We start from the raw sequence: 14,008 nt of genomic DNA, 5'->3' as shown, positions 1-14,008 counted from the left end.
CCAATTAAATATGCAGACTGGCCGCATCACCAAAAATTTACAAATTTAGTCCCTTGAACATGTCCGTGAAAACTACCTAGTAACCCAAAGGCTACCATGAATAAAGGGTGTGAGCAACACACAGAAAAACATAGGATGCAGACCCCGTTACCTCCAGATAAGGACAATTAAATTCAAGAAGAGCTGATGGCTATTATCTGCTGAAAAGTCTGCGACTTCTTCCGGAAGCTCTCAACAACAAAGAGTGGGGGGAAAAGCAATTTTCATCAGGTTGACCCTTGGGAACCCGCAATTGCATTCTATTAAAATGAGCCTCTACTTGTAATAGCCTCTGCTCAAGCGTCGTCTGGGATGGCTGGGAAGTGCTCAAGTCTGTCGGGTTTTTTTTTTTTTTTTTTTTTTTTTTTGAGGGGGGAAGGTAGGGCAGTTCCAGCAGAGCTGCCAACGGCTATCCTGGAGGGTACGCTGGGCTTCACACACTTAGAGGGCCTGCCCAGAGAGTCGGTTTTCATTAGCTCCCTTGTGTGGTGTGGCAATTGTAACAATCATCCTGCCAAAAGCACCACCAAATAACCACCAACATCCCAGGGTCCAGACAGCCAAAGGCAGGCAGGCTCTTGTGGAGGCCCAAAATGATTGTAACCCAGTCACCCTGACAGCTTCAGGAAACAGAGAGATGGCCAGTAGGAGTCGCCACTGACCCTAGAGCTGAGTACGGGCTCAGGGTGACAAACAAGGGGCCCAGTAGCTTCTCCATCATTCTCCAAGGAGAACTTCTGAAGGGAAGGGGAAGTGACATTTTTTTTTAACTGCTTGTAGGTCACCGTGCCCTCTTGTCTGACTTTCACCCCAGTCACCAGTGTGACGCTTGGTTTCCTTGGGACTCGGCCATAACCCTAAGTAAAGTTAGGGAGCAAGAGGCACCAAGGAATGGAGGTTTGGTGGTAAACTGGGAGCTGCCATCTCCTATGGGCCCGACCTTGTTGCTAACCGTTTCTGTGTATGGAATAATTCCGAATCGCTGGTTCGTGGAGACGGCAGAGCCACGAACAGAGCCTGTCTCCTCTGAACTGTGTATGTTCACTGCTGGGTGAGTCTGGAGACACACAATCCCTCCCCCAAGGCAACAGAAAGGCTGTGGCCTCCAATGTAAGAAGCCCACCAGGGTCAGCAATGATTCAGTCTCAGGGAGTGAGTTTTTCTTGACAAGACACTCCCCCATCCTTCACGCCAGGACAGCCTGCCTTCCCTAAGCCCGGTCGGCGGACATCAGAGTGGAGAGATACCTCGCTTTACGTTTTCTTCTTTAATCTGCTTGGACGGTGTTGGGCCAAACTCCTCTTCCATGGGCCTGAACATCCGTTTGACGAGGACACTGCTGCTGTGGAAGGCAAGAAGTGATTAAGTACACAGAGAGGATCAGAGCAAGGGGAGGTCTCAGCTACAGAGTGCCTGCCCTCCCCTGCTCACACCCCTCCGACCCCCCACCCCCACAGGCCACCCCCAACTAGGGAGAAAGATGGATCCCCAAAGATGACCCCTTCCGTGGCACCCAAATCACAGCAGCCCCTTCATATGCTTTCATGGCTGGCTCTCCTGTGTGCTTTTGAGGGCCCCGCTAGAACGCAGCAGAAGACACAGGCCACCCCCATAGACCTCTATCTGCTGAAGACTGTCCTGATTTCCTGTAGTTCTCCCTTCTCTAACTGCCCAGCCTCCTGTCCCTTCCTCTGCCAGCAGAAGGCACCAGCACTCCCGTCTGGAAGAGGGGTGTTGAGCCCAGAGCATTCTGGGTGGGGTCCGTCCGGACTGTTCCCTGTGCGTTCCAGACGCGCCACGGGAAGGGGAGGACTGTTGGAGAGGAAGAGAAATTAGAAGAGAAAAAAGTGAGAAGAGAGAAGTGGAGATTTACTGTTCTCAATCTCACACACGAGGATGCAGGTCTGCAGAGAATGGCGCTTTCCCTGGGGACTGTCTGGCAGATCACTTACCAGAACTGTTAGGACAGGACCTGGGGGGGGGGGGGGGTTAGACCACCTCAACTGACTTAAAATCCATGGACCTCAGTCCCTTCATCTTTGAAGCAGTTGACAGAGAAATGACAATGTTTGAGGGGCTGGGAATATTAATCACACCAAGTCGATCATTATACACTGGGTACACTGTCAAACGACCATACCATGCCCTACAAATACGTACAATCATTGCGTGTCAAATAAAATTAATTAATAAACTTTAAGAGGAGCCTGGAGAAGTGGCTCAGCAGTAGAGACTGTGAAGTGCTCTTGCAGAGGACTGACCTTAAGTCCTAATGCCCCTGTCACACGGCTCAGCTTTCTGTGACTCCAGATCCCAAGGATCCGGCGTATCTCACCTCCATGAACACCTACAGGCGTGAGCACACACCCCTATGCAACACACGTAATACTAATAAAATAATCAAAATGGAAAAGAGGCTCTCCAGAGAACTCAATGCGTGTTGGGGACTCGCGGGCAGCAACATGGAGGTACCAGACAAGGACAACAACGGTGACAGTGACCAGAGGCTGGAGAGGCCTGAGGGAAAGAAATGTGGAGAAGGCTAGATTTTTCCACCCAGAACAAACATCACAATTAATGCACGCTCTTGCACTGGAGATGGACACGGTATTAACCCCAGTCTTGCAGATAGCACAAAACCCTGTGACTCCCGAATGGGAGAGAGTTACATCCCAAGCCAGGTTAGCAGAAATCCAGGTTATAAAAACACAGGGTGATCTGGAGAGATGGCTCAGAGGTTAAGAGCACTGACTGCTCTTCCAGAGGTCCTGAGTTCAATTCCCAGCAACCACATGGTGGCTCACAGCCATCTATAATAGGATCTGATGCCCTCTTCTGGTGTGTCTGAAGACAGAGACAGTGTATATATAAAATACATAAATAAATAAATATTAAAAAAAAAAAGCACAGGGCACACTACCTGTGGTCCAGTCCAGAAACATTGCTAGTCTTATATCACTGAACCAATGATGCCTAATTTACCTCCAAAGGGCCTCAGCCAATCAAGTCCCTTAATTAGTACTAAGTCCCAGCTTCAAAGCACATCCCAGTGCCTCGCTCGCCTGAGTCAGCGGAAGGACACTCTTAGCCCTTATGTGCACAGCGACAGAAGGCTCAAATGTGCCTTACACAGGGTGATTCAGCTGCGAGGAGAGACTGTTCCCCCGTGCCGCCTGTGAGGTGACGCTGGTAAGGCAGGGCATGAAGTCAAGTCACTCTGACTATCATCCCCTCTCTGTCAAACAATGAAAACGCTAAGGACAGACCTAAAGCTCCCGTTGGAAGGCAGTAATGGACGTAAGACACTGCTCCCTCCGTCTTGCCTTCTGCTTTGTGGAAACAGCAGGTCCTGGCTCTCTCTCCGTCTCACCTGGGAACTGGAGTAACCAGGAACTTCGAACCAGAAGATAAAAGGAAATCCACCCAACAGTAGCCAGGCGCCATTAACAGTTGGTACAAAGCCTGAAATACTAGCAGACGCCTTCCCATACTGTGTGAGTCAAACTCCTGGGCCACATAGGAGTCATTTACAGTTCAGTCAACCTTTGAGAACGCCTTATTCCAAACCACAGGAGACTTTGTCATTAAAATGGTATCTCAGATAAGCCACACTTCTCTTGGGAGACCACAAATGCTTCTCGACACTTTCAAATCTATAAGCCCAGCGGGAGTCAGTGAGTTTTACGGGTTCTGAATTCAAAAGCTCCATTTTTTTTTTTTTCAAAGCAAAACCAGACAAGGCAGCCAGTGGTACGGTGTGACACTTTTCAGAGAGAGCATTGCTCAGTCTGGCCTCATCGCCATTCCACAAGCCATCAGGTAGAAAACCCCCGGGCAGCAGCATATTCAGCACGGGGCCTGTGGGGTCGATCACAAGGTAAACAAGACCTTTGATATCAGCAAATGATATGATATCAAGACTCCTCAAAAAGTATTGCTAAGTGTTAGGTCTAAGTGAGAGGAAGGCTTGGGCTACAAAGGTGCCCAGGACTTATTAGTAAAACTTCTAGAGAGCAAAGAAGCGACAGAGAAGAAAGCCAGACACTTGGCCTCACTGCCCGAGTAGGTACCAGCTCCTTTCTCACCACACAGAGTGGAACACAGGGCTAAGTCAAAATCACAGGGATGAAAAGCTTGGGCCCGATGCGACAATGCCACTGAAGATGGCACCTCTCAGGGCTAGGATGAGTGCCGGGAATTGTGGGTAAGCACCGGGTCAACCCCTTGCTTTTATCACTTACTAGCTAGATGACTCTGGAGAGGCTTCTTAATTATGCAAAGCCTTTTTCCCCCCTCACTGTCAATGGCAGATAATGGGAAATCAGGGTGAAATTATGAACACGGTATGCGCAAAAGCACCGAGTGTCCAGGTACCCAGGGAGTGCTGGTACCCAGGTACCCAGGGAGTGCTGTTACTACCACATACAACAATAGCTAAGTACCCACCATGCACTAACGAAGGCACCATGGCTGCCCACACTGCTCACGCAGAAGACGTCTGAAAGTCCAACATGGGTCTTGTGACAGATCACTATACAACAACCCAGGCAACTCTGACAGAGAGACTCGGCCAATGGAGTCACAGGTAGGTCACTGGCCACTTGGCCTTAGCCAGTGTGCAAAAGCCAGGCTGAGATGAGACACTGGGCTAGCCCAGGCTCGGCACACTCTCCTGAGGCTTCCCAGGAACTTTATCTCTTTGGGGGACTTAGATCTGGAGGACAGCCTGCTACCAGGGACCCAGAGGCTGGCGTGTGGTGTCACACGGATAAAGAGCAGTCCAGAGGACGCCCTGGGCTTCCTGAGCTCAAAGCCAGCAACCTTTTCAGGACGCCATGCTGTCTCTCATAAAATATGTGATTCAAGATTAGAATTCATAGATCTAATCATTTCTGTTTGCTCCAACCACTGTTGATTTGATTACTTCTATTTCAAGATAAAGAGAACAAACTAATTGTCTTTGGCATTGAGACGTGAGTTTTTTACTGTGTAGACAGACTAGGCCGGCCTCAAACTTTGGATCCTCCTGCCTCAGCTCCCCGACTTCTGGGATTGTAGGCATGAGCCAGTATGCCTGGCGTTTCTAATCAATATTTAGAGAATTTGCAACTAGAGGTTCGGTCCTGGACAAGTTTGGACCATAGCAAGTTGTTTGACTGATTCCTCTGAGCGGGAAGGCGGCAGCATTTTGTCTGAAAAGGTCCCAACGATATTTAGGTCTTTCAGATTCCCACTGTAACCACTCAGTTCTGCTGCTGGGTCATCAAAGAAATCCTTGGCAGCACACAGAGGAACTTACACAGTACAGCCGTGCTTCAGAAGAGTTCCGGTGAGCATTATTTCAGGTAATGGCAGTCTCCACCAGAGGTCTCCAAACTATGGAAAACCATTCTGAGTCGGTAGACCACTCAAAATTGGCAATTGGGCTGGGTGTGGTGGCCTTTAATCCCAGCACTCCGGAGGAAGACGCAAGTAGATCTCTGTGAGTTCAAGGCCAGCCAGGGACCCCACTACTACCATTACCACCGGAAAGATCTGACCCTCAGTCTGTCACTTGGCAAAGTCTGCTCAAGGAAGGAGGTCAGCAACCTGTGCTATACGTCCTTCACCGACTAGGAAGTGTCGTGTAAGAATGAGGAAGCCTAGGACTCTGGGTTTGGGGGGGGGAAAGGACCTTGAGATGTTAGCTATATACAATGAATAAAAACAGTGAACATAAAGAAGATATTGGAGAATAAATAAATACAGTTTTAACTTGCTTTAAGAGAAAAAGACAGCATCCAGCTTATAAGAGAGTTCCCAATATAACCTGGAAATGATGTAGTCCTAAACATGGTGTTTATTCTGAAAACCAAATATCAGAAGATATAAACAGACAGACAGACAGACAACCTTAGAAGTCTAGCTGCAGAGAGCTGGCTGGAGGTTAAGGTCTGCTCTTCCAGAGAACCTGGGTTCAGTTCCCAGCATTCACAGGGAGGCTCACAGCCATCTGTAACTCCAGTTCCAGGGACCCAGCACCCTTTTCTGGCCTTCATGGGCAACAAGCACCCAACTGTCACAAAGACATACCCAGAGGCAAAATGAACATGCATTTTGTTTGTTTACCTTTAGTAGTCTCCCATGAAGGAAATTAAAACAAAACTGTATTTTAACAAAGAACAGTTGCAGGGAAGAAGGTTGAATGCTGAGGGAGGGAAAGGCTTCTCCAGAGAGCAGAGCAAGAGCCAACGGACAGAAGTCAAAAGTTGTTCACCAGAGCAAAGCCACTGTGACAAGCTCGACTGTTAATGTATTTAGAATGAGATTCATAAAGCAAACTTTTCAGTGTGTGTGTGTGGGGGGGGGGGGAGTCCAAAAAAGAATTAACCAGAGAAGACAGTGTCATTCAAGGGGCTGAAACTCTAAATGACATAGCAAAGGCTTCTCTTGTCTTTAGGCCACAAAAGGGAACAACTTTGACATCTGCCCCTGGTTGTGCCCCTGTTCTGTTTGGCACAGACCTAAATGTAACGGAGCCAAGGAGAGCGCACATAAGCCAAAGTACAGTTTTCCTTCTTTTAAATCCTAAAAGCTGCAACTGTCTAGCTCTTAGCAACAATGTAACGGCTTCCTCGAGTGAAGAGAATATTCCATCACTGGCAATACTCAAGGAAAAGTCAGCTCCACATCTACCCGTAGCTCAAGAAAATGCTAGAGGCTACTGTGACCTACGAAAGAGTCCCCTCGGTGGCCTTAAAGCAGCCCTTTCATAGCTGCAAACTTGTGAGTTCATAAAATGAGTTAAGAATCAAAAGCATATCAAAGGGTTAGCTGCCCCCAAAAATCTATACGTGGGCATACATTCTCTGCAAAGATGAGAAAGTCCCCTGCCCCTGTCACACCGGGACACACGGGGGAGGAGTGGAAGAGAACTTCTTATCTAAAAGCCACAGGACAGGGAACAGACTCTCAGCCTACTCAGGGCCCCCTCAAAGCCGTCTGTCTGCCCAGAGTGGACACTTGTGTCTCAGGCACTATTAATGTCTTAACTAGAGCTCAATGTTTGGTTCAAGCAATGGGAAAGAAGAATTATCAGAAAGATTTCAGCAAACAGCGCACTAGAAAAGATGGGCCACTCTTGTAAACTTAGAATTTATTCAGACAGACCGTAGGAAGAAGGGGGCGGGGCACAGAAAGAAAAGCATGCAGGGAGAGGGGCTGTCACCACCCGGCTGCCACCCAGATAGCTCCTTTCTCAGTTCTAAGTCACAAGCACACAGGAGGGTCCCACTCCTGTCGGGGGTGGCCCCAGGCTAGAAGGTCCATTGCTACCCACACAACGCTCATTAAGAGCTTGAGAAGAGCGTGTCTCCTGGCTTACCCCTCTCGCTCCTCGTCCGTGTTGTAATAGACCTGCGGGAAAACAAAAGGCACATGAGGGAAGGCATAAACCGGGGAAACCTGCTGTCAGGACAGGCAACTCTCTCTCAAGAAGAAAGGGGATACATTTGGTTGGCAATGCTGTGCTGTGTGCTCCATCCGTCTGTCAAGAGTGACGAGGCGCCTTAGCCTCAGTTGCAAACAGGAAGCAGGGCAGTTAGACTCAGCCATTTCTCTTCTGTTGAGATATAGGGACACCTTCGTTCCATAGGAAACACAGATACATGCTTGAAAGCTTTCTAAAAAGGAGGCAGACACACACACAATCACACACACACACACACACACACACACACAATCACACACACACACACAATCACACACACACACACACACACACACACACACACACACACACACACAGGCTGTCCTTTCTGGACAAGATACAATATTCACTCTTTCCTCTTATACCTTGGTTTTCCTATGGAATAAGACAAGATAGAAATGTTAAAGTAATTCTTAGTAGAAATCTACTCCATGCGAAAAGTATGGATATATTTATTACCACCTTATAGTATGAACATAGAATCACACACACACACACGTGAACACATATGTATAGACACACATATACACATGTACATATACACACACATACACACACACATATAATACATACACATCTCTGTCTCTGTCTCTCTCTCTCACACACACACACACACACACACACACACACACACACGCACACGTCACAATCCTCTGGTTGTCTCATCACTACACAGAACATTCCCCAGAAAGACAAGAAGAAACTATCAAGATCTCTCCTTCAGGCTGACGTTCCGGCACGCAGGATGGGAGGGACTTCCCTGTCATTATGCTAGTTTTCACCAAGGACTCTGGAGTCAAAAGAACTCCCATCAGTGCAAAATTAAAACCCCAGGAGTGTGGCTAAAACCAGCTGTGGCTGACTCCAAGAATCATCTTTCTTCTCCTATGGGAGACGAGATCTTAAAGCGGAGAGGAAATAAACCTACCTCATCTCAGACCTCTGTAAATCTTCCATTACAGAGGACCCCAGACATCAGTTAGCATGTGAAAAGCCCCCAGCAGGTTCGGCCCAGTCAGTACTGGAGTTCTAGATACAGACTCAGCGAGACTTTCTGCTTTCATTCAGCAATACCATAATTAATTCTCCTGTGGACAGTTCTCACCATTAAACGTTTAGCATCTGCATGCTTTCACAAAACTAAACTGTCATAATTATACAATCACTGGATGTTTATTTGGTTTCCAATCCTTCCTTTCATCTGTCGATTATAACCACAGGACTCAGTTTTTGTGTTTTTGAAGGAAGATCCAATGCTCTCTTTTTCTTTCGGATGAAAGATGAGTTATCCATTCGATGAGTGCTATTAATTTACTAAGGAAACGGTTTTGAGAAGATCTTCGTTTCCTTTGGGGCAAATGTAGGAAATTATTGATTCAGTTCTACTTTCTCACCACTAGGTGGCAGTATGTGAACTGAGAGTCTTGGACACAAAACAAAACTGTGATGAGCTTTCTCCCCAGGCGCTGCCACCAATTTTTTAATAACAGCTTACACCTTTCTTTGCCTTGGGAGTGCCAGTATGCTCTCCCGAGACAGTCTTTCCTGTAGAAATATACTTTTTATATGGAGGGGTAGTGATTTTGCTCAAAGAGGAGTTGTGGTCAGCTCTGTCAGGAGGGTCTTACCTGCCCGGTCCTCTGCAGGTTTGCAAAGTGAACATCTGGTATGAAGAGCACAGGCTGCGAGTGCAGGTCGGGCATGGTTTTGAAGTACGTGATGTCACTCTTCTTCTGTAACGGCATGGCGGCCATCTTCCCATCAGAGGCTGGATGCAAGCACAAAGCCCGCATTACGCACGGGGTTACGCACGGGGTTACGCACGCCCGAGAACGCAAAGCCCATGGCCATGATCCTCCCTCAAAGCTCTCCCAGCATCCTAGACGTGATTCTGCCTTAAATGTCCTTCCTCGGGCCCAAACAAAAAGTACGTGGGATTCTAGGAGAATCTACTCAACGTGCTGGGTCGAAGGTTCCTTCACTTCCTGCTGACCTGGAGTCTAAGGAGGACTTCTGTTTGCTCTCCACATGAATGTTCCAGAACATGCGCCTTGGGCGTCTGTCCCTTCCCCCTGCAGCCGACTTCTGTCTGTCTTCTCCAAGGACCCCGCTGGCTGCAGTCCCCCCCCCCCCCACCCCACTTAGCACAGTCAGTTAACACGACTTACAGTTGTTGCACTGGGTTTGGGACGCCTGGCCCTTCCCTTTCTTCCTGTTCTGCTTTCTCTCTTCATCTCGGATTTTCCTCTCTGCTCCCTGATAGGAAAAAAAAAAACAACGTATATTCTCTCAGAGGATGCAAGAATATTGTCACGCACGTGCGCACACACTGATGCGTGCGCTCACACACACACACACACACACACACGCATGCCATGCACTGTCTTTGGAGTGAGGCCCCCTCTTCCTGTCTAATGCCTAGTCCATGAGCTTGATTTTTGAAACCATGAGGAAAGATCGGGCTGAGTTTTCTAACTCAGTGTCACCTGCTGAATAACTCGTGCTATTAATAGAACAGCCTTGCCCTGGGCGGGTTTTCCTTTGCATACGGTTATGGATTTAAAGAAAAAAAAAATCACAGGAAGAAAGTGCATTCTCCTCTAAGTTGTGGTCACACAAAGATGAGGGTTTGGTCACTACGTGAAAGTAGCGACCTTTTTCCTGTGTGCTTAGAGATAGTGCTGACCACACGGAAGAGAACTCCTGAGCTTTGCAAATCGGCTTTTTAAATATAGTTCGAGGTTCATCTTTCTTCTGGGCCATTTTTCACTTATTTTCTTCCTTTGATTCCCCAGTCAGAGATATCCCAGCAGGTTTTATCCTGGCTTCAGGAGAATTTACCCACAATGCACTGGGCAGGTGACATTCGTGGACACGGAGCTAAGCTTCTTCCCTAGGTCTCGGTTCATGTTAACAATCCCGTCCCTCTGCACTTGCTACTTAGGGAAAAGGGGTGCATGAAGTGACCTCCGAGCTTCAGAAATGACCTGAAACTGTCAGACAAAACACATTTGACAAAATAAAATGCATTTCTCTCTGGGCCAAACAATAAAAAAAAAAAAAGAAAAGAAAGAAAGGAAAAGAAAACTGGAAAAAAGGAAGACAAAGGGCAAAGTCAAAACTGCTGAATGTATTTGGAACATTTGACACATAAAGTTTTTATATACATATTATATTTTTAAAAAAAAAGACTAGATACTGACTCTTATAGGAGAGTCCCAGGTCTGACCAAGGCTAGGACACAATGGGAGGAAGGTCATAAAGAACTGGCCATTGTTCCATGTTTCACACAGATGGGACGCAGACACCTGCATTACACCAGTTACACACAGCTACCCGAGGTGATGTTGACGCTTTTACACGAAAATCTGCGTGTCACTGATACATACAGGTCATGGAACGTCACAGCAAGAAGGACAACATTCATTAATGTAGACACATCTGCTGTCTAATACACATCAAGACACCCCCAACTTTTGTAGAGCCTTTGCATCTGAACAAAGAGAGATGCTGAATGCCTCAGCAACGCCTCATTCACTGCTGGGAGAATGCAGCATTGGTTGCTAAGCACATGCAGGGCGCTCAGCTGTGTGTTGGAAACTCTGTATGATTCAGGATTTCACATAAATGCGTGTGGGTCTTTATCATCTACCCACAAAGTATAACTCACCGAAGACACACCCCAAGGTTGCACAAATTCCTTTTTCTTATTTTTTGCAAAGTCTACTTTTGTTTTATTTTTAAGTGTTGGTGTCATGTAAAAATATGCACTTGTCAGACTGAATACTACCCTGGTTGGTTGGTTTCTTGAACAACTAGACACAGCTAAGGTCACCTGAGAGACCACTCAACTGAGGAAATGCATCCTCTTGATTGATGTGAAGAGGCTCAGTCTGCTGGGGGTAGTGTCACTGGGGACAGGGGGTCCTGGGTGTATAAGAAAGCAGGCTGAGCAAGCCAGGGGAAGCAAGCCAGTAAGTAACATCCCTCCATGGCCAGTGCCTTAGCTCCTGCCTCCAGGTTCCTGCCTTGAGCTCCTGCCCTGACTTCCCTCTGTGACAGACAGCTACGTCAGCAGACTATGCGACAATCTGAATGAGAAATGTTCAGGAAGAGAGTGCACCACCAGGGGTGGGCTTGAAGAGATGCAGCCTGCCCCCCCACCCCAACTTCCAGCTGTCTCTCTCTGCGTTGTGTCTGAATCTCACATCTTCCGGCTCCTACTTCCAAGCCTTCTTTCACACTGTCATGTTTCACCAGCCATGATAAACTCTGGACCCATAAGCCAGAATAAACTGTTTTGTTCATAAGTTGTGATCATGAAGTTTTATCATAGCATGAGAAAGGAATTAATAGAGATAGATACATCCCAAGAATGTTTACCCTTTGTTTGGGGCTTTTGAAAATTTGTATTATTTCTGAGAATAGCCTAGAATTACCCGTCATCCTCCTCTTCTGGAAAACAACAGCAGAGGATACAGGTACGGGGAAAGACCCAGAAGACGCAGGGTCCAGGCTTGGGAAACCACAGAGTCTGCAGAGGACTTGGCAGTGACCTTTGGGAATGAGGTTGTAGGAGAGGCTGTGGGACTCGGGGAGGTAAAGCGGAAGACAGGAGTGGATGATTCCTGTTACCAAGCTGGGCTGCTTGGCTGAGGACAAAGATCAAGTTCCTGAAGGAGATCCACTGGTCCTTTCTGCCCATTAAGGAATCCTAGCCTACAGACCTTTTCCTGGGAGCATCGCTAAAGAATCGGTCTAAAGGATGTCCTTAAAAATTAAAGTTCTGAAGCCAGCATAGAAGCTGCTATGAGGACCAGGTCCAAGGTCTGGGGCTGTATGGCTGTACCCACATCCCTGTGCAGCTCTGAGCTGTGTCTTCCTTTCTCCTCTCCTCATCCTTTCTTCTCTGGTTTCAGTGTTCCCGGTTCGCAGGAGGTACTTTGTTGCTAAAACAGGTGTCGTAATGCAACACTGACTGTGCCTTTGAGGATGAACCACAGCAATAAAGTGGCTGCTGGTCACCCTCTCCTTCATCATCTCCTAACTGCGTGGTCACCGGTCCAGGCCCATAAAGCATCCGGTGAGAGATAACCGCATCTTTGTCAGCTAACTTCGTGTGTGCGTGTGTTGAGTGCGTGTGTGTGTGTGTGTGTGTGTGTGTGTGTGTTTGTGTGTGTGTGTGTGTCTGTGTGTGTGTGTTGAGTGCGTGTATACCGCAGTGCATGCCAAGGCCAGAGAAGAGCACGGGGTGTTCTCTTCTGCTCTTGGGACAGGGTCTCTCATTGAACCAGTGGCTTGACATATAAACGACCGTGGCTGGTCAGGGATCTCTGGGGACCCACATGGCTCTGAAACAACCCTGAAGTCGCAGGACGTGGGGCATACCCCAATTCTTATGTGGGTGCTGAGGGCTTGGATTCGGAGCCCCGCTTCCGTTAAAAGCACTCTTATCCAGTGAACCATCTCCAGCATTTACCGAGCTTTCCAATGGTCACTCTACAGCCACACTGTCAGGCCACAGGAGCCACACGCTGGCCTGTCACTCACAGTTGGATTTATAGATAAATTCGTACTCAGTGCCCACCACCAGGATGTCACCTGCATTTCTATATTCGTGTTGAAAGTCTACCCTCTAATGGATTTCAACAGAAGGAAGAGTCAGAGCACTTGGGTTGTTGCTTGCCTTCTATGTTTTATTTGAAGGTTGGGGTTTTCTATATTCTTCATCACACTGGAGTTAATTTGCCGAGAAATAAAGTCCTTAGCTGTGTCTGCTTTACTCTATCCAGGAACCTACTTTCCCTGGCCTAGCATTGCTGTTGAAATTTTTGATGATAAAAATCTCCCTTCTGTCTCTAATTATTAGGGAATCATTTTCTGTCTTTTCAAAGTCCAAAAGCTATTCCTTCCTTCCTTCTTTCCTCCCTCCCTCCCTCCCTCCCTTCCTTCCTTCCCGACATAGCATCTCACTATGTAGACCTGGCTGTCTTGAACACAGATGTAGACCCGGCTGGCCTCAAGTTCACAGAGATCTGCCTGCCTCTGCCTCCCAAGCGCCGGTAAAAAGGCTGGTGGATGGCTGTCGCTTCATATTGCTAGCCTGGGCTGGCTTCTCTGTCACGCACGCGGTCAGCACATGGGTTGCTCGGCTGTGGCATTTCCCACGTTTGCTCCATTCTGTTGCTTTTGGCGGTTTGATGTTTCATTTGCTGTCTTGTCCTTCTCACGGACCATTGGTCTGTGAGTCCTGGATTGTCTGTAGCTCTGTCCTCTGACGTTTCCAGTTCTCTCCTGCCTAACTTCCCTCCATCTTTGAAATCAGTGTTCTTTTCCTGATCACGCCTTATGACTTTACCTGTCGCGTTGTTCAGCTATGGTTGCTTCTAGTGTGACCTTCAGAAATGGTTGAGTTTCCATACCTAGTTTTTCCCTGAGTTCCAGTGAGTTTCGGTTCTTAGGTACATCCTTTTAGGTCCCTGCTGCCCCCAGCTTCTCTCG

At 47.7% G+C, this 14,008-nt stretch overlaps 1 protein-coding gene across 1 annotated transcript in view; it reads right to left on the bottom strand.

The window, feature by feature from the left end:
- The window catches only part of GRHL2 (grainyhead like transcription factor 2), a gene marked incomplete at both ends in the record, with an annotated part of 84,153 nt that overhangs the window by 10,223 nt on the left and 59,922 nt on the right, over window positions 1-14,008 (bottom strand). Inside the window, 4 exons of the mRNA XM_080909483.1 lie at window positions 1,287-1,381; window positions 7,403-7,434; window positions 9,136-9,275; window positions 9,676-9,763. Coding sequence (XP_080765609.1) covers window positions 1,287-1,381; window positions 7,403-7,434; window positions 9,136-9,275; window positions 9,676-9,763 — 355 coding nt within the window. The remainder of the gene's footprint in view (window positions 1-1,286; window positions 1,382-7,402; window positions 7,435-9,135; window positions 9,276-9,675; window positions 9,764-14,008) is intronic.

Source organism: Micromys minutus (genome assembly GCF_963924665.1).
Source record: "Micromys minutus genome assembly, chromosome: 33".
Classification (NCBI taxonomy): domain Eukaryota; kingdom Metazoa; phylum Chordata; class Mammalia; order Rodentia; family Muridae; genus Micromys; species Micromys minutus.
Note: the sequence above shows the minus strand (reverse complement) of the source record. Positions and strands in the feature narration are given on the sequence as shown.